The following is a 21,809-nucleotide window of genomic DNA, read 5'->3' on the forward strand; positions in this document are numbered from 1 at the left end:
ACTGGATGGAAGGTGGAGGATTGGATGGATGGTGGAGAAGGATTGGATGGATGGTGGAGGAGGACTGGATGGAAGGTGGAGGATTGGATGAATGGTGGAGGAGGACTGGATGGATGGTGAAGGAGGATTGGATGGAAGGTGGAGGAGGACTGGATGGATGGTGGGGGGACTAGATGGATGGATAAGGGGGTGGGTAGATGGATAGGGGGGATGGATGGATGGTGGAGGGGGAATGGATGGATGGATGTTGGAGGGGGGACTGGATGAATGGATGGTGGAGGGGGGCTGGATGGATGGTGGTGGGGGGACTGGATGAATGGATGGTGGAGGGGGGCAGGATGGATGGTGGTGGGGGGACTGGATGGATGGAGACTGGATGGATGGATGGATGGAGACTGGATGGATGGATGGTGGAGGGGGACTGGATGGATGGATGGTGGAGGGGGACTGGATGGATGGATGGTGGAGGGGGACTGGATGGATGGATGGTGGTGGGGGAACAGGATGGATGGTAGTGGAGGAACTGGCTGGATGGATGGTGGTGGTTATCTTGAGATGATGTGGGGGGGGGCCTCAATGGATGGTGGGGTAAACCTCCATACCCCACACCGCACCCTCCCCACTACCCCCACAGTGCCACTGGACCATCCCCACTACCTTCATCCCCCATACCGCCCCCTCCCCCACTACCCCCATCCCACCACCGGACCCCTCCCCGCTACCTTCATCCCCAACACTGGACACCCCCTCCCACCTCCAGTTGAGGGGGATTTCGCCTATCTTTCTGGGTGCCTTCCCCGGTCGATGGCAAACTATGACATAATTTAAATGTAAAGGGCTCATAGGCCATTGATCCTTGCACCTCTATAAGGGAGCCGGGTTCTGGCGCGTGGTCCAGAGTAGGCAAAGGACTCCTGTGACTGATGACCACAAACTAATAAAGCATAGTATCAGTTCGGATAGCTTCAGGAAGCCGACGGTGCTCCCCACAGAAAACCATTCACAAACATTGAAATAATTATCTAAAATTACAGTGTGTCCTCACTTGAACGAACTATATGGGACAAAGCCGATTCGTTTCAGTGTGGAATTCGTTCCATCCGTCCAACCCCAACAACCTTCTTCAATTTTTTTTTGTTTTATTATTATTACACGCTGCTTCATTATAATATCTTTCATGCCCTTTAGGTGTCGATAATAATCTGCCAGCTCTTCATCATCAGTCACTTCTCTGACTCCATTCCCACCACTAACACCATCCCCCCACCACTGACACCACCCCCACCACTGACACCACCCCCCCACCACTGACACAATCCCCCCACCACTGACACAATCCCCCCACCATTGACACGATCCCCCCACCACTGACACAATCCCCCCACCACTGACACCATTCCCCCACCACTGACACCATCCCCCCACCACTGACACCACCCTCCACCACTGACACCCCCCCCCCACCACTGACACCATCCCCCCACCACTGATGCCATCCCCCCCACCACTGACACCATCCCCCCCACCACTGACACCACCCTCCACCACTGACACCATCCCCCCCCCACCACTGACATCATCCCCCGACCACTGACACCATCCCCCCCACTGAGACCATCCATGGGATGTAATGAGACAGCAGCGGGGGGAAGGGCCAGACTTGGAGGCGTCTCATTCAACACGCCCGACGAAAAAAGAAAATAGAGGCTAGCTGACTTCCTAACTCCCCTAATACATCCCCCTCACCACTGACACCAATTTATTATGCAGTCTTCGATTACCCCCATCCCCCATAATGTGTGATTATGCAGTCTTCCTTTTAACTAAGGAATATGATAGAGCGATGTGTTACAAGCCAATGAAATGGTAAAAATTCTCTCTCCTAATTTTGTGAAAAGCATCAAGTGAGTACAGTATCCAGGCAACGACATGGGTGCAGAGTCAGCAGAGAGGCACCAGACTGGGTGGACACATCTCCATTCACACCTCATTCCCTGTGATGCGTTCCACCACCCATCCAATACACCCCCTCATAACTGACACCACCATTTAGTATTATGAATTCTTCATTTTGACTATGGAATATAATAGAGTGTTACAAACAACTGAAATGGTAACATTTTCTCAGCTAATTTGGTGAAAAGCAGACAGTGTGTGAAGTATCAAAGTGGAAGCATGGAGGCACCAGCAACGTGTTGCCAACTAGCTGATAACTGATAACCAGAGCTCACCCACTGACCCCACCTGCCTCCCTTGACAACACCTCCCCCCCCCCCTGACAACATCTGACACCACCTGACTCCCTTGACACCACCTGCCTCCCCTGACAACACCTGCCTCCCCTGACAACACCTACCTACCCTGACACCACCTGCCTCGCCTGACAACATCTGACACCACCTGACTCCCTTGACACCACCTGCCTCCCCTGACAACACCTGCCTCCCCTGACAACACCTACCTACCCTGACACCACCTGCCTCTCCTGACACCACCTGTCACCACCTGCCTGCCTCGACACCACCTGTCACCACCTGCCTGCCTCGACACCACCTGTCACCACCTGCCTGCCTCGACACCACCTGCCTCCCCTGACAACATCTGACACCACCTGCCTCCCCTGACAACATCTGACACCACCTGCCTCCCCTGACACCACCTGCCTCCCCTGACAACATCTGACACCACCTGCCTCCCCTGACAACATCTGACACCACCTGCCTCCCCTGACAACTTCCACCATTGACACCACCAGGTCTTCTCTGACAACCCCCAATGAGAATTACTTCCACCACCTGCCTCCTAACACTAAACCCCCAACTACTGTCACCACTTGCCCCCACACTCCAACCCTCACCAATGATGCAACCTGCCTCCCCTGACACCATTTTATCATCATTGAACCTTTCTTACTGGAAACAATGGGTAAGCAAAATATAATTCTGTACAACTGTTTACACTTTGGTGAATCATAGTTGATGACAGTGGCTGTCATCAACTATGACAGCTCGATCTCAATGATCGCTTGGAAGAACAATCCTCACTTAATCGAACATTTGTATGTTCCACTGAACATTTAGTACTGAATTCAATTTGTTCCGATCATCCGGAAATTCGATAGAGCGGGGTTCGTTAGAGTGAGGATGCACACATTCGATGCAACTCTTGTGGCCACGGAGCTGCTGAGGCTACTAATCTAAGGCAAGTACTCATTCAGCGCCCATAATCTGCTCAACTTCCCTGCTTTAGCATGGCCATAGTATGTCACATACGATGTTTTCTTTTTGGTTTGCCATGATCCAGGAACACATTTTAACAATATTAGACAAAAAAATTGGGGGGGGGGAGGGGAATTTATTTTACGTGCACAGGGGACTTGTCACATTCAAGAACTTCAAGAACAAGAGGTCATAGATTTAAATTAACTAAACAAAGATGCTGAAGAAATGTAAGAAAATTCACTTTCGCAAACAGAGTGGTAGACGGTTGGAACAAGTTAGGTGAGAAGGTGGTGGAGGCCAAGACCGTCAGTAGTTTCAAAGCGTTATATGATAAAGAGTGCTGGGAAGACGGGAAACCATGAGCGTAACTCTCATCCTGTAACTACACTTAGGTAATTACATTAAACTAACATGCAGTGCAGTGGTTAAACACTGGAATACATTTTGAAAAATTTGAGGCAAAATTTTAATGTTAATAAAATGGTCTAACTCTGGGACCTTGAACTCTCATTAATTTCACAGGTAAGAGAAATGTTGTAATTACTGTGACAAGAATTTAGTTAAAGAACAGCAGAAACAGAAAAGATATTGGTGCAGCTCAAATTCCAGAAAGGAATATCTAGCTTAAGATAGCTAAAGTCTTAATATAACTTAGAATTTATAAGCAATTACTGTATGCATACTTTACTATACCTGTACTATATTACAAACCAGAAAAAATGACTTAACATGCAGATATTACAGTACCTCCAATATCTGGAATGGTACTCTCTTTCCATCTGGAAGTGTAGCAACAACATTGTGTGGTTTATTCTCTTGGATAATGTTTACAAGTCCATGCGAGGAGGCCAGCTCATAGATTGGATTGCCTAATATACCATGTATCCAGTTGGCTCCTAGTTCCATTCTCCGGCCATCTGCAAAATGCAAAACACAGCATAAAAATGCACCAGTTTTATTCCACATATGTAATGAAAGGTTTTTTATATTTGATTATAAGGAGACAGTGGCATGCAGAGCACTTTGGATATTCAAATACAAATGCATGTAATAGCTAAAACCCAGCATTGTATGTAAAGAAATGCTTCTTTCTGGCAGAACCCTGATGGTTTCCAGTAGCTATCTTACTGAGATTGATCCAATCTACCAGGCACATCAGTTGAATGAGTTTATTTGGCACACCGGGGACCAGAGCCAAAACCTGGACCCCTCTCACGAGGCACAGGGAGCAAATCACATTCTGCCATTTCATCAGGAAAGCATCCAGAAAGTCAGTAAAACTTTACAGACAACTGCTGGGTTCACAAGATTCACAAGCCACTAAGTTGCCAAATAACACTTCAAACAATACAAAATTATTATTTTTACAGACAATTACAGTAATATAGATTATTATTATTAAAATAGACAAAAGAAAAGAGAAAAACCAGCATTGAATGTAATGAAACGCCATTTTCTGGGTGAGTCCCGGAGGCTTGCCGGAGTAATCCAGGCTGAATGGATATGTATAACTTTCCGGCATCAATGTGCACGGAGTTCTTGTCTACCAGGGACCATGAGCCAGAACCTGGCCTCCTCGGAGAGGCACAAGGAGCAATTGCCTATAGAAATCCCCAAGTGGTTGGGAGCATTCTATGTCTGCCATCGACCAGGTCTGGCACCCAGAAAGGTAGGCACCCACAAAACAAACCCCCTATTCTGGTGAAACTATTGCTACCAAAAGCCAAATGAGTGGACAGAACTCCCCAAACGAAAATTAGCAAACGAGCATGATGTCATCACAGTGTCGTGCCGCTGTCTGCGCAATTTCCCCTCCCCAGGAGGCGGAAGGGAAAGCTCCAGACCCACACGCCAGCGATCCAGCCACCAGTTCTTAGGCTGGATGTCAAAACATGCGAAAAACAACGCCGACCGGAGGGAGGAAGGGAGGGATGCTGGGGAGCCTCCGGGACTCACCTAGAAAATGCCATTTCATTACAGTCAATGCTGGGTTTCTGGAGGGAGCCCCGTTGGCTCCCCAGAGCTAACTACCCAAAGACAAGGAAAAAACAGGGGCTTACCCAGGGGGTGGTCAGCCCTCATTCCTCGACGCAAAGGCAAAACAACTGGCTGCAACTGCCGACCCAATACAACGCAGGCCCTACCAAGTCCAAGGTCATTGACATGGTAGCGAGCGGCCAGGACCCTGTACAACCTCCAAAAACCCCGGGCCCAAATGTCAACCCAAGACATGTTGCCAAAGACAGCAGCCAAAGCAGCAAACTTACAAACGTCGTGGGCACGGGGATAGACTGCAGGCTGGCTAAACGTAATAACCCTGCGGACGACCTGATAGACCCAATCCCGGGAACAGGGAAGGAGGGAAACCATTTCAACCTAAAGTGCATCTCCAGCCACGGAAGCCGTAGCGCGCAAATAACGGCAGAGAGCCGCAACCAGAGACAACACATGATGCACCCCCGGCCTGACCAACCAAGCATCAACAACCCAAGGACCCCTCCAGAAAGCAGCAGTCTCATTCTTTGCCAGAAAAGGAGACGGCTGCAACCGAACAAACCTACCACCAAGACCAAAGGAGCAGAAACCCCTGCACCAGAGGAGAGCAAGAAGCTCCCCAATCCAACTCCCAGAGGCCAATGCCAACAGGTTAAAAGGGCCTTAGAAAAAAATCCTGAACTGAAGGGGCCACAACAAACCGAGGAGAAGAGAAAAAAAGAGGGCACCTGGTCCAAAGACCAGGACGGCTCAGTAGGCACATGAGTAGGTCGGAGGTGAAACAATGCACGAGACACCTTGCGGAACGGGGCAAAAGTAAAATCAATACCAAACGCAAGCTGGAGCGGCTCCGCCAGCGCCGCACAATACGAGGTGACAGTATTCGGCATAAGATGACAGTCCTGGAACAGCCACAAAAGGAAGGACAAAACAACCCTATCAGTGACCGAAGTACATTTATGCAGTGATACGAAAAACCGGAAGGACCGCCAGGAAACTTCATACTGCCGCATAGACGAAGCATGCAGGTGGGAGACCAACAACAAAGCCACCTGCGCCCCATACAAATGATGATAGACTCGAGTCAGAAACTCCAGACGCAAAGACTTGAGGAGAAGAACGAAACAATCTCGTACCGGGCTGGACCGATTTGCTGAAAGAGGCAGAGCCGCGGGAAAACCCTCGAGTTCAGACACCAAGCAAGCAGCACCTGAAACCAAGGCTGGGCCGGCCACCAAGGAGCAAAAAGGACAACTCTTCCCTGGTACGTCTCCAAGCTAGCTAGGACCTGGAGCAACAGCTGAACCGGAGAAAAGAGGTACAGGTACCCCTCACCTCGCCCAGTCCTGCCTGAAGGAGTCGACCCCAATGGCCTCACAGTTAGGGGAAGGGCAACACGTATACCGGGAGATGCCTCGACCACACTGACGCGAAGAGATCCACTTACAGAGGCCCGAACGTCTGGCAGAGCCAACTGAACGAGTTGACATTGACCATCCGTTCTGTAGACGGGAATGAACCGGGACAGGACGTCCGCCAGGACATTGACACCCCCTGAACGTGAACTGCCAGGAGAGCCAAACCCCGAGAACTCGGCAGATGGGTCACCCAAAGAGACCAGCTCCAAAGATCCAAGGACCGCATGGAATCCCCTCGATTCAGGCAATGAACCACCGAGTAACAGTTCGAATGGAGCCAGATCGTCGATACGTGAGCAACCCGTACCCTATGGAGTGACATCCACACAGCCACGAACTCCCGCACCGTGCTGTGAGCCCGACGGAAGGACGGACCCCACCGTCCCTGGCCAGTCTGGTGAGCACTCTTCACAAAGTCCCAGCCAAGAGACAACGCATCCGTGAACACATCGAGTTAGGGTTAAGGTAGGCGCCAATGCACGGAACCACAAAAAACCCAAAGAGGAAGCTGGTGATGCAGCAACCGATGCAAAGCCCCTGGAGGCCAAAGCCCCCTGGAGGTTGTGAGAGAGGCGGAAGGGACGTCCCCGAAGGAACGAAGGCGGGAATGCAGCCGAAGCAAAGCCACCATAGGAAGAGACAAGGAAGCGGTCCAAGTGTCCCACATAAGACTCAGCCAAGACCGAACCTGAGAGGGAACCAGATGTAACTTCTGCCAGTTCACCAAGAACCCAAACCCGGCAAGCTGGGAAAGAACCAAATCCCTGGCAAACAGACACGCAGACTGGCTCGGAGCCCAAACCAGTCAGTCGTCAAGGTAAGCCTGAACCCGAACACCTAACAGACGCAGGTGGGTCACCATGCCCCGAGTAAGGCATGTGAAAATGTGAGGCGCCATATTCAAGCCGAATGGAAGGCAACAAAAGAGGTAACCTTGATGCCCCACAACAAAACCAAGCCAATCCCTGAACCTCGGATGAACCGGGAAGTGCCAATACACGTCCTTGTGGTCCAGGGACACCATCCGAGTGCCCAGCTACAACAGAAGACAGACCTGGGACAGAGTAGTCATCCGAAAGGAGGGGCAATCAACCCATGGGTTCAGACGGGACAAGTCCAGAATGAACCAGAGGTCCGCACAGTCCCGTTTCAAGACCAGAAACAGGCGGGAACCCACCTGAACCCATTGTCCACCTGAGGGACGAGGTCGTTTCGACCATGTCCAAGCAATCCCACTTCGAGATGACTCAACAGAGCACAGGAGATGAGACCTGCCCCGCCTGCTCCGAACCCCTCCTAAGGAGGAGGAGCAACCTAACGCCACCACAGACTGCACAAAATGACCCGAAAGGCCCACAAATCATGGGACCAGGAGTGAGCGAACAGAGTGAGCCTCCCCCCCATCGCCCTGTTAACACTTTCGCGCTCTCGGCGAAGGTCACTCAGCCAACCGTATGTGCGCGCGGCGTTTTTATCGCTTAAGCGTAAAAACAAAAGTGTGTATACTCTTTTTACTTTTCTGACCTTAGTTTTCATGCTACGTATTTCATTTTGGTACCAACGTGTTCGCAATAAAAGTCTCTAGAAGAACATCAGTAAAAAAAGTCACAAAAGCTATAGAGATACCAGCATGAAATAAATAACTACGAAGATGAGTCGCCGTGAGTGCTCAACAGCAACAAAATGTTTTTACTCTTGGGATTATTATCACCTCTACAATTGTCCTACAGCCTTAATTTTGGTATCAATGGACTCCCAATAAAATTCCCAACACGATGATATGAATATAATCGTAGAATAATGGTCCCGGCCCACCCGCAAGAGTGTGGGAAGTGGGCGCACTGTTACCCGGTAACGGTGACCGGACGACACACGCGCGAAACGTTGCTTTGAAAGTTTATACTTATTTCACTGTTCTGATATTATTATTGTATGTATGTCATTCATTTTTGTGGCAATGTTTTCACAATAGAATGTTCTATGAGCTAAATTATACTACACAAACTTGGACCAAATAGGTGTACTTACCAAGGGAAGGCTGGTTGTGGAACAGTAAGTTGAGCATTTGTTCTTCTCTCCACCTTCTTCAGGTTCTTCATTCCTGAAGTTGCTCAACAGATGGTTTGTAGGTGGAGCGAAGCTGTTGCGGGTGGTTACTTCTTCACCACCCAATACACCTGTTTCCGGTGGTAATTGGTGTAGCAGGGAACAACACAGTGCAACACCACAGGTCTTGCATCCATAGTTCGTGTCCTTCCTTTTACCGGACCGTGCGCATGCATGACACTTGAGACGTTTGGGCAGTCTGTAAATTTCATGTTTCAGTTTGTAGTTCATACGATTTTCTGAATCAACAATAGGGCGGCCAGGTCCTCTCGCTGAAGGTGTAACAGGAGTTGCAGGAGAGTCAGATTCATCTGACAAAACAGTTTCGTCAACTGGCAGTGTGGCAGACATGTCGGGTTCAGATTCGTTGTCTGCTTCATCTTGAGGTGGTGTAGTGAACAAAGGCCGCCTCACACCAAATGGTCCGGGAGTTGGCATGGCGTCAGCATTGGCAGGAGCTGTGTCATCATTTATGTCTGGAGCGTGCCGCAAGTGTTGAGATGATGATGATGTTGTTTTAGGCCACTCCTCTGTGTCCCAGTGCAATAGGGCCCAGATTTCCACTTCGTGGAACTGTAGCAATGTTAGCTTTTTTCGATCAGTTGTGTTGTATTTGTACAAAACATAGGCATTATGCAATGCTATTTGCAGGAAATAAAAGGTAATCTTTTTGGTCCACTTGTGAGTTTTCCTGGTAAAATGGTAATATTTAACCATTTGATCGAAGTGGTCCACACCTTTCATGAACTTATTGTACTCGCAAATTGCAGTCGGTTTGTTCACTGTTACCTGTTGTATTCCACTTGTTCCGTCTCGGTTGCGAATTCGCTTCCTTCGCTGAACTCGCTGAGTGTCTGCATTGTGGATGTTGGTAATGATTGAAACCACTCGCTTGTCTTTCCACAGGAGAATGAAGGTATTATCTTTCCGGCGGTATACTGTGATATCCAGTGGAAGTTTACTCTTGGCTAGAGCTTGCAATACCTTTGGGGCGCCACGTAGCATTCTAATTGTGCCACATGTGTACACCCCAAGTTCTCTCAATGTTTCTTGAGTGCTTGTAGAAGTGCTTGGGCCTTGACCTCGATCCATTTTTGATGAAGTAATTGGGTATAATCCACACGGAAACGGGTAAAAATGCTCGAGTTTGGCACGCGAGGGGAACGTGATCGACTCACGACATGTGACACGAAAACAATGGGCCCGTCACGTGACCGGGTAGGCCGACGCGCCAGGCGGCCTAGTGGAGAGAAAGAGAACTTCATGGCGCGTCGTTTGAAACAAACCCCAATGAAATCGGATTAAAATTGAATTTTATACAAATTTTTAAAAGTTGACATAACTTTATGTCCACTATGCGTTTACGTTAGACGAAACCGAACGCGCCGGCGCGTCCACATAGCGCGAAAGTGTTAATAGGACGAACGCACCTTACAAGAAAGGGCCGACGCACCTTACAAGAACCAAAGCAGCACATAGGGTGATCTCCACGCCAACCTGAAAAAGATGGAAACGAAGGCTGCGCCTGCCCTGAATCTGGCATCAATGGCCTACCACAACAGGAAGAACCCTGAGCCCTGGCACAACCCTTCTGGGAAGGCCCCCCCCCCCCACGAGCCGCAACTAGAAGCTGCCTGCAGATACTGCACCACCTCAGACTCTGCAAACAGCAGCAGACAAAAAGGCAAAGACAACCTAAGAGCCAGGGCCAAAGCAGATTCCAAGGAAGCAAGCAAGCATCACCTGTTGGCATGCAAGTCAAGAAGAAAAAAAACGCAAAACCGCATTCCACAGGAGCGGCACGAACAGCCAAACAGCTTTAACAATGCAGGCTATGCACGAATCGCCGAGGGCAGACACTAGACCCAGAGGTGGCCCCAAGCTCCTCCACATTCAACCCAAGCCAATCCAAGGACAGCTCGAGGAGTGAGAAAAAGCGCAGGGCCGTAGCCAGCAGGCCACATGTACGCAAATCCTCTGCAACCAAGGCAGCCAAAAAAGGAAGGAACTTGCACATGAAGCTGCATCACACCAACATTCCGTGGAAAGGCAGGGGGGCACAAACATGCATTGAGATGCTCGAATTCATCCCCCAGGAAAACCTGCAACACCGTCTGAGCCTCCCTCCACTCAAGCGCGCGGGACTGACAGAACGTGTGCCAAGCCTCCGAGAAGAGTGGGCAGTCTGCCAACCAGGACAACTTCGAAACTTCATAATGAACCCAGTACGGACACGAAGATCCATACACGAAGGAATGTGGATCCATCATGAAAGCATAATCCAGGTTGCGCAGAAGGTACGCCGCAAGGGCTTCCCACACCACATGTGACAGGACGTGGAAAGCCGAAAACCTCCAGAGGGACGGAATCGAGGAATTCACGGAATCATGGAACTGAACCCGGGGAGGAATAGACGTCAAATCCATTTCGTACAAGAAGGGAGCAAAAAAGAACCCCTCTCCTTGTAACACCAAGTCCCGCTCCAAGGGTATAAACCCAGGCAGGGTCCAACGGGACCCAAGGCCCCCAAGTCAACCCCCTCCACTGCCCGGGGAACCTAACCCCAAGGACCCGGGACCGAGCCGGCCTACAAACCTCCCAGCGTCTAAAGGTGGGAGCCGCCGAAAAAGCAGGAATGAAAGGGGTCTACAGGTCAGACCCAGAAGCTCCGGTTGGAGGACCAGGCTCAAATGCCTCCGCCGCAACCCCGGAAAGGGACTCCCTCGAGACCGCCCGAGTCTCAACACCAACTAGACCCTACTTCGACTCCGAAACCCTCAGACGTTTCAGAACCAGAAGCAAAGGGGAAGGAACTGAATGCACAGCAGAAGGGGAAGGACTGGGAGGGGCTGACAGAACCAAAGTTGAAGCGACTCCTACCCCCAGGTTTGGGTCCCTAAAACCAAACGGGGCAGTCTCGGGGCATCCGGGGATGCAACCAACCTAGAGTGTTGCAGCAACCTGAACCAGGCATGCAACGCAGCATCTGCTTGCACCCTCATATCACGATCAGTAGCTTGGGTGAACTGGAGCATGTACAAGTAACAAACTTCGCACGACTCCAAGTCAAAAGAATCACCGACACACAAGGCAGAATGGCGGAGGCACAACCAGTCAGTGTCACCCTGAGACAAAGGGACAGAGCAACCTTCAAACTCGCACAAAGTGAGAGGGGACTCAAGGGTCACATCCAGCAGACCATAGAGCCCTCATGGGGTTTTCCAGGGCCCTTAGCCTTGGTAACATGCTAAGGGAAGCTGAGGCAATGTACTGCGAACCGGTGCCCAAGTCTACCAAACAAACTTCTAAAAGCTGAACCCCGGGACGTGTCCACTCACAGGTCTAGCGGGGGATACCACCAAAACACACAAGTGTATATATATACATATACCCCAACAGCAGCTAGGGGAAATGAATGAAAGCAGACCCCTCCCCCACCAGGCAGGAACAAAAACAAAAGAAAAACCCTGCAAATAGACAACGTACCCAGGTGGAACAGAGCCGGCCACTATAATAGGTGATAACTAGCTGTGCAGTACCCCGCGCCCGTATCCAGTGACGAAAATTACCTCCTACCCAGAGACAAACAAGGGCAACAAAACCCAAGCTGACCCCAAGGGCAGCCAAGTACCGAGCAGTAAAAGACACAGTGGAGGTAGATCCCAAGGTGACTTAGGGAAGGAAAACCTAGGCGCATGCAGCCTGAGTATTGTGGAATATTACTCCTGGCTCACGCACAGAACTGAGACAAAAAGCAGGAGCCAGAGGCACAAGACTACTCCAGTATCGCATCAGCCAAATACTGATGGTTGGATCACTGGCACGTGGGTCTGGGGCTCTCCCTTCCCCATCCTGGGAAGAGGGAGGTTGCGCAGACAGCGGTGCAGCAATGTGATGACATCATGCTCATTTGCAAATTTTCGTTTGGGGAATTCTGTCCACTTGTTCGGCTTTCAGTAGCAATAGTTTCACCAGAATAGGGATTTGTTTTGTGGCGCCTACCTTTCTGGGTACCAGACCCGGTCGATGGCAGACATAGAATGCTCCAAACCACTATGGGGGTTTCTATAGCCCATTGCTCCTCGTGCCTCTCTGAGAGGGGCCAAGTTCTATCTTGTGGTCCCCGGTTGGCAACAACTCCATGCAAATTGACTGTTGCCAGAAAGCTATACATATCCATTCAGCCTGGATAGCCCTGGGGAGCCGACGGGGCTCCCCCCAGAAAACTAGCTAGAACCCGTTAATACCGAATGCTGCCACCAGGCGGCCCGGGGCTTGGTCCAGCATAAGATATCAGACCAGTTCAGGGGCTTACAAAACAACCTGTGCCTTCTATAAAGAACATTGCTTTTTGCTCGTATGCGTTACACAAGGCCAAAAATTTTTGTACTAGAAAATAGAAGCGGCTTGCAAAAATGACGTAGTGTCCTGTTTTCTGTTTTGGGTCCTCTGGTAGGTTAGGAGAGGACACTGTAAATTAATCAAAGCCTAACTATCCCATGAGACATATCATTGCTTTTGTGGGAGTCATTTCTTACAAGCCTTCTAAATGGCTCACCAAAATCATGTCCCCCATTGTTAGGAACTATTTCCTCCTTATAATTGATCAATTCTATTGAATTTGTTAACAAATTAAAGTTTCAATCAATCCTGATGTCATGTTAATCAGTTTTGCAGTTTTGTTCTTTATTTACTAAAGTTCTTCTTGATGATATTCTTGATTACCTTGCTCTTAAATTAATGAACCATGTATTACCTCTGCCTGCTGATATTACTGTCAATCTCATTAAGCTATGTATAAAAGAATGTAAATTTACTTGTAATAATGAGTATTATTTACAGACTTTTGGAATGGCAATGTGGAATCCAGTGTCTCCATTGCTTTCAAACTTTTTACATATAAATTTTCAAAATACTGAATATGCTTTAATACAAATCACAAAGCCATACAACGTGAACATTATTAATGGTTTGTATAATTTGTATTCATTTTTGATTGATCAATTAAAAAATATTTGAGTAAGATCATTAATACACAGTTATATTAATATCATCTCATTAATATCTCAATATTATCTCATTAGAATAGTTGCTTCATGGAACTCAGATGTATTGGTCAATGGGCCTTCTGCAGTTTCCTCTTATGTTTGTTCACAAACTTTCTTTTTTTTTTCCAAAAAATGCCAGTCTGCCAAAGCCAGTAAAATGCATAGCATTTTAGATAGGTCTTAATGCTAACGCAGAATGTGCAACAAATTTAAAATTATATGGTGAAATGGCAAATCTTAAATAAGAAAATAAATGTGATGATAGGTATACAAAGACAGAATTTGAATTCATATAATTACTATATCAATATAAATTTGCTATAAAAAGAATTAAACTGACATAGTTGTATTTCTAGATAATAAAATGCTGAGTTAGTAGCACAAAGTGGGATACTATGGTGATGAAATTAGGAATTTACTGTAATTTCCTACTTTGTAATAAAATAAATGTTGAAAATTTTTACTTCATTAAGAAGGGAGTTCCATACATAGGGCCTTTCTTATCTGCATGACACGTTTGCATAGATATACAGTAGCTCAATCTTGGAATATCAAAGAGAAATTTATTTCTGATTTCTGCTGTGACGTTCATGGGTCCTATTGCATCCATCTAAGGAGAGTTTAAATATAAAGTTAGAATTTAGGAATAAGGCTTTGTAAGTGTAAATAGTACAAGAGAATGTGTTGAGTTAATGTATGTTTAGCATGTTCAGGTATTTGAACAGAGGAGCTGTGTTGTCTGAAGATTTTATTTGTTAAGGTTCTGATAGCTGATTTTTGCTGGGTGATGATATGCTTAACATAGTTTATGATAGTTAAACTTCGTAGCATTACCTAACCGAACAAGCCTAGTAACTAACCTACTTTATTATTTATAGATATCTTAACCTGACAGTCTGAAAAATTCTCTATGTCTGCAGCCCAGCCTAAGGCTAGGCATATATGGTGATTTGCAATCCAAGAGCCTGTTTGTCTTTGTAGAAAACAAAAACTAATCTGATAACTCTAGCAGAAACCTGTCAAGTTCTCTTTTAAAGGCTTCTACCTTTGTTCTGCACATATTATGTATATTTACTGGCAGTAGGTTTAAGTTGTGGACTATTATCATGCACCACAAAAAAAAACATCATATCCTGAGCTAAGCCTCGCATATCCTTTGCCTACACAAGACATCCAAAAACGCCACAAGAACTTTAGTATGTTGTTGCAACTCTCTGATACCCCAACTGTCTCCAAATAATTTTGTGCAGTGTGTAATGCAAGACTGGGTTCGTCAGATTAAGAAAAGTTACCCAAAGCTTCCTAGTATCATGTAAATAATGAAGAAATATGATATATTTACTCACTATAATGATGGTGCTGGATGTAGACCAGGAAAAAAATTATTTTTACTTTGAAATATAATTTTATAACGAAATTAGTCGAAACTAGGTGGTAGCTAACCCCCATAGGAAATTGACCATCCAAGCGACAATGTTGTGGCTTTGGGTAATTAGATGGACCCAGTTTCGTTATAAAAGTATATTATTTTCAAGTAAAAATGTTTTTTCATGTTCTACATTCAGCACCAGTATTATGGTGATTAAATATAACATAGTTATTTATTACTTACATAATGCTAGGAAGCTTAGAACTAGATTTGGGTAGCTTTAGGTAGCTTTGAGTAGCTTTGGATAATTAGACGGGCCGTGCGTTAAAAATGACATTAAAAATATTACATTTTGACATTAAACATTAATGTCAAAATTAATGTTTGACATGAAATTTGACATTACAAAATTAAAAATTACATTTTAATTGGGGGTGACATTAAAAATAACGTTAATAAATTATTTTAAGTTATATCTTTTAATATATGCCGATGTACATGTGTCTTGTCACCAAATCAATAAAGGTATTTTCATCACAATTTAAATTTATTTAGTTGAAGCTTCTCTTTTTACCTATAGTAATTGCGATGATTCTTCCCCCAACTCTGTTCCTAGCTTCGAGTATAACGAAATCATTTATATTATTTTTCAACAAGTGGTTAGCTGCAGATAATCCTGCCATGCCAGCACCAATAATAACGATCTTGCAAGTGTGTGCATCACTGGGGTTATTGCAGTCACCTCCGCCTGTGTCGTCTGCCTTCACGTCCGACATGTTTACATTTCTCCGATGAGTCAGTGTTGCCACCATCCTCGCCGCCCGTTGCTACCTTCAGCGCTCCGCTACAAGTGCTAACATATTGATAATGATAATGTTGATCAGTGCTCGATATGTTTCTTTTTTTCATACCTTCAGCGTCGTCTAGGCCCTGGCTTCCTTCAGCGTCGTTAACGTCTTGACTACTTTCATCAACGCCTTGATTACTTGCAGCGTCGTCGCTGTGCTGCTACCTTCAGCGACGTCCTATCCTCGCTACTTTCATCAGCGTCGACGGCTTAATTGGCTATCTTCAACGTCATTGCTGTCCTTGCTACATTCGGCTTCGTGGACACTCTTGCTACCTTCAGCATTGTCGTTGTTCTCGCTACCTTCAGCGTCGCCGACGCCCCAGCTACCTTTAGCAATGTCGTTGTTCTCGCTATCTTTAGCGCCAACGACGCCCGCGCTACCTTCAGCATTGCCAATAATTTAAACAATCAATCTTACACACTAAATAACAGACAATAAATAATATTGTCAAAAGTGAATTAATAAAAGTCCACTCGTGGATGTCAACTAACAAACTTACACTAAACATAAAAAAAAACTTCTACATTTCATTTGGTAGTAAATCATCAAATCAGTTTAAACTTCATTTATTTATTAATTTATTTATTTATTTATCTATTTATTTATTTATCTATTTATTTATTTAATTATTTATTTATATACAAGAAGGTACATTGGGTTTATGAGAGTATAGAGCATTGAAGTTTTTTAATAAATCTCTAATTTAACTCAAATCAAATCAAATCATATAACAAATTATAAATATATATAACATATTATAAAATATATATAACAAATATAAATTTAAATAACAAACCGACTCTCCTGTCTAATAACGATGGTCAGCTTTCAGCCTCTGATTCTGCTATTGAGTTCAATAGGTTCTTCTCTTCCATTGGTTCATCCCTTGCAAATGATATTCCATCTTCCAGTACTGACATTAAGGACTATCTTACAGGTAACTATCCACAGTCTCTGTACCTAAAGCCTATTAACTCCACTGACGTCAATGAGATAATCCTTTCCCTTAAAACCAAGTCTGGTGCCCTTGAGGAGATACCAACTTTAATTTACAAAAAAGCCTCCAGATCTTTAGCCCCTGCTATTGCTTTGCTCTTCAACAAGTCACTTGAACTCCAAACCTTTCCAGATATTCTAAAAAAAGCGAGAGTAACGCCTGTCCACAAATGTGGTGACCCCACAGATGTTAACAACTACAGACCTATATCAATCCTGCCAAACTTGTCAAAAATTTTTGAAAAACTTATATACAAGCAGCTTTACTCATATCTAGCCAAACTCAATATACTTAGCCCTTGCCAATATGGCTTCAGACCCAAAAAAAGCACTAACGATGCACTTATTAGTATGCTTAACTCGATTCATACAGCTCTTGATAAAAAGGAGCTCCCTGTTGGGTTATTTGTGGACCTGCGTAAAGCTTTTGATACTGTCAACCACCAAAACCTTCTTAAATTACATCATTATGGAGTCAGAGGACACTCCCTACAATACCTCGAGTCCTACCTTACTGATAGGCTCCAATATGTTTCTGTGAATAATACAATTTCTCCCACCCTACCCATCAACATTGGTGTTCCTCAGGGCAGCATACTTGGCCCTCTCCTCTTTCTCATCTACATTAATGACCTTCCAAATGCCTCCCAACACCTCAAACCAATTCTATTTGCTGACGACACAACCTTCATTTACTCCAGTCCTGACCCTCTTGCTCTAAATGCCACAGTAAATACTGAGCTAAATAAAGTCCATCTTTGGCTAACTGCCAACAAACTCACCCTTAACATTGACAAAACCTTCTATATTCTGTTTGGCAATAAATCCTCTAGTCTTATAAATCTCAAAATAAACAATACCCAAATTTGTAACAAATTAGATGGCAAATTCCTTGGCATTCTCATTGACCACAAGCTGAATTTCCAGGGACACATTCTAAATATATCAAAAAAAGTTTCAAAAACTGTGGGCATTCTTTCTAAGATCAGATATTATGTACCACGCCCTGCTCTGGTGACTCTCTATTACTCCCTTATCTATCCTTATCTCAACTATGGTATTTGTGCTTGGGGTTCTACTACCCAAAATCACTTACGTCCTCTAATTACCCAACACAAAGCCGCTATTAGAACAATATCCAACTCTGGCCCCAGACATCACTCGGTACCCCTACTCAAATCTCTTAATATGTTAGATATTAAGTCACTGCACATTCTCCAATGTGTATTATACATATATAAAACGCTAAACTATAATGCCAATCCTGATCTTAAAAGCTTCATAGAAGGTTGTAACAGAACCCATGAGCACCACACCAGAAATAAATACAGTTTTGATATTCCTAGAGTACGTCTTAATCAAACTAGAAATGCTCTGCAAATCAAGGGGCCCAGAATGTGGAATGACCTTCCCAACCATGTTAAAGACTGTACCTCTCTCAACCAGTTTAAGATAAAAACTAAACACTACCTAATAAATTCCCTGTAATCTACCTCACTCCTCTATTGTCAACCCATGTCTGTTATTTTCTTTTTTTTTTCTTTTTTTTTAATAAACACTGTTTGTCAACCTATTGTATTTGTGCTGCTTTTTCAGTCATGTTCCCCCTTTTCTTTTATCTTTATTTGTATTTGTTCTCAACATCTTTTATTCTTTATGCTCAATTAGTATTAAGTTCTAGATATTAATGTTTTTCTTGCCCGAAACGCATTGCGTAATAGTGGCTTTAGGCATTGTATGTACTAGCTCTATCTATATATCAATCCATTAATGTAACATCACTTGTATGTATATACCTTACCTGAATAAACATCTGAATCTGAATCTGAATCTGAATATCAAATCAAATGTTTATTCAGGTAAAAGAACATACATGCAGTCTCCGTGGTGTAGTGGTAAGACACTCGCCTGGCGTTCCGCGAGCGCTATGTCATTGGTTCGTATCCTGGCCGGGGAGGATTTACTGGGCGCAATTCCTTAACTGTAGCCTCTGTTTAACGCAACAGTAAAATGTGTACTTGGATGAAAAAACTATTCTTCGCGGCAGGGGATCGTATTCCAGGGACCATAGGATTAAGGACCTGCCCAAAACGCGACGCGTACTAGTGGCTGTACAAGAATGTAACAACTCTTGTATATATATCTAAAAAAAAAACAAAAAAAAAACATAGAGGATTAGTTACAAACATAATGTTGGATTTATAGATAGAGCTAGTACATACAATTCACAAAAAGCCTCCAGATTTTTAGCTCCTGCCATTGCATTGCTCAATAACAAGTCACTTGAACGCCGCACCTTTCCAGATATTTTAAAAATAAAAACAAATAAAAAACGAGAGTACCCCAGTCCATAAATGTGGTGATCTCACTGATGTTAATAACTTCAGACCTATATCATTTCTGCCAAATGTCAAAAATATTTGAAAAACTAATCTACAAGCAGCTTTACTCTTATCTAAACAAACACAATATACTAAGCTCTTGTCAATATGGCTTCAGACCCAAAAAAAAACCCACTAACGATGCACTTATTAGTATGATTAACTTGATACATTCAGCTCTTGATAAAAATGAGTTCCCTATCGGGTTATTTGTTGACCTACGTAAAGCTTTTGACACTGTCAACCACCAAAACCTACATCATTATAGAATCAGAGGTCACTCCCTCCAATATCTTTAGTCTTACCTTACTGACGGGCTCCAGTATGTTTCTGTGAATAATTCCATTTCTCCCAACCTACCTATCAACATTGGTGTTCCTCAGGGCAGCATACTTGGCCCTCTCCTCTTTCTCATATATATTAATGACCTTCCACATGTCTCTCAACACCTCAAACCAATTCTATTTGCTGATGACACAACCTTCATTTTCTTCAATCCTGACCCTCTTGCTCTTAATGTCACAGTGAACACTGAACTAAATAAAGTCCATCTTTGGCTAACTGCCAACAAACTCACCCTTAACATTGACAAAACTTTCTATATTTTATTAAGATTAATTAATCCTCAGATCAAATTAATCTAAGAATAAACATCCAAATTAGTAATAGAGTAGATGGCAAATTCCTTGGTGTTCTCATCGATAACAAGCTGAATTTCCAGGGACACATTCTAAATATATCAAAAAAAGTTTCTAAAACTGTTGGCATTCTTTCTAAGATCAGATATTATGTACGTTGCCCTGCCCTGGTGACGCTCTATTACTCTCTCATCTATCCTTACCTCAATTATGGTATTTGTGCTTGGGTTCTACTGCACAAAAATCATTTACGTCCTCTAATTACTCAACACAAAGCTGCTATTAGAATAATACCTAATTCTGGTCGTAGACAGCACTCTGTATCCTTACTCAAATCTCTGAATATGTTAGATATTAAGTCACTGCACATCCTCTCATGTGTACTCTATATATTTAAAACTCAGAACTGCAATGTCAATCCTGACCTTAAAAGTTTTCTAGAAGGTTGTAACAGAACCCATGAGCACCACACCGGAAACAAACACCTATTTAATATTCCAAGAGTGCAACTTAACCAAACTAGAAATGCTCTACAACTCAAGGGACCCAGAATGTGGAATGACCTCCCCTAATCATGTCAAAGGCTGTACTTTGTACTTCTCTCAACCAGTTTAAGAGTAGAACTAAGTACTACCTAATTAACTCCATGTAACATACCTTACCCCATAAATGTCAACCCTTGTCTTGCTATTCTAAACAATGCTGTTTGTTGACCAACTTGTACAATTGCTGATTTTTGCCATGTTCCCCCATTTTTTCTTTTTTTTTATTCCTTTTTTTCCAACACAATTTATACTTTACTCCCAATTACTGTACTATTAAGTTTTAGTCAAAGTGTTTTTCCTCCACACCTTGCTCGAAACGTTATGCGTATTAGTGGCTTTAATTATTGTATGTACTAGCATCTATCTGTAAATCCGACAGTATGTTTGTAACTCTGCATCTATGTATATACTTTTCCCTAAATAAAATATTATTATTAGTCTTACATTCTTGTAAAAAACCAAACGCTGTGTGTGCCACAAGCACACACAGCGTTTCGGGCAGATCCTTAATCTTGTAACGTACGGTTATGTTACATTGTTGGGTAGATTATATGTGGGCCTGCCTCTGATGTAGAGTGGCCACTTCCTGGTTCTGGGATAATGTCACCTACTGTGGGGGGACCACCCATAGCTGGACACCACAGTCAACTGAAGTTGGGGATAAGGAACTGGAACAAAATGAGACATATCGCAACCTCAGCCTCCCTATCACGTTGGCTTTGGGTCGCTCCACTGTTCAAGCAGCGGCTGTCCTTCATGACCGGTTGCAGGAATACCAGCAGCAGTCACTGCAGGAGACGGAGCGGCTGCAAGAGCAGCTCCAACACGAGAAAAAATCCACGAGCGACATTGCAATGATGCTCACGTGTGTGAGGGAACTTGTATGCAATGACTGCCAAACCTCCCCTTCCACCCCTGGACCTTCCAAACATGTGTTCGCTTGCCAATCAGGGAAAACGTCTAGTGATCTTGAAACCTTGTGTAGTGGAGTCCTTCCATGCAGGTTAACTGCCAAAGTTGTGCCTATGTTCAAAACGACTCTATAGCTGGAAATGACAAAGTGTACTAAACGATTGGAGGTACATAATGAAACAAAATACAACATAGTGCCACTGCTCTCTCCACCTCATTAGAGGGGGCCAGGTTCTGACTTGTGGCCTAAAAGAAATCTGCGACTGATGGTACCTAGTAGTTTGACACTAGAACCTCAATGTAACTTCAGGAAGCCACTGGGGTTCACC

At 44.7% G+C, this 21,809-nt stretch overlaps 1 protein-coding gene across 2 annotated transcripts in view; it reads right to left on the bottom strand.

Moving 5' to 3' along the window:
- The window catches only part of LOC123759717 (peroxisomal N(1)-acetyl-spermine/spermidine oxidase), a 60,747-nt gene extending 44,788 nt beyond the window's left edge, over positions 1-15,959 (bottom strand). The window contains exons 1-2 of one of the 2 annotated variants that reach the window (XM_045744972.2): positions 15,732-15,959; positions 3,969-4,138 (exon numbers count right to left, since the gene is read on the bottom strand). In XM_045744972.2, coding sequence (XP_045600928.1) covers positions 3,969-4,138; positions 15,732-15,933 — 372 coding nt within the window. In that variant the 5' untranslated portion in view covers positions 15,934-15,959. Of the gene's footprint in view, positions 1-3,968; positions 4,139-14,252; positions 14,508-15,731 lie in introns of those variants that run through there. The other variant, XM_069317658.1, reaches the window with a different exon arrangement.
- Positions 15,960-21,809: the final 5,850 nt, after the last annotated feature.

Source organism: Procambarus clarkii, chromosome 8, assembly GCF_040958095.1.
Source record: "Procambarus clarkii isolate CNS0578487 chromosome 8, FALCON_Pclarkii_2.0, whole genome shotgun sequence".
NCBI lineage: Eukaryota > Metazoa > Arthropoda > Malacostraca > Decapoda > Cambaridae > Procambarus > Procambarus clarkii.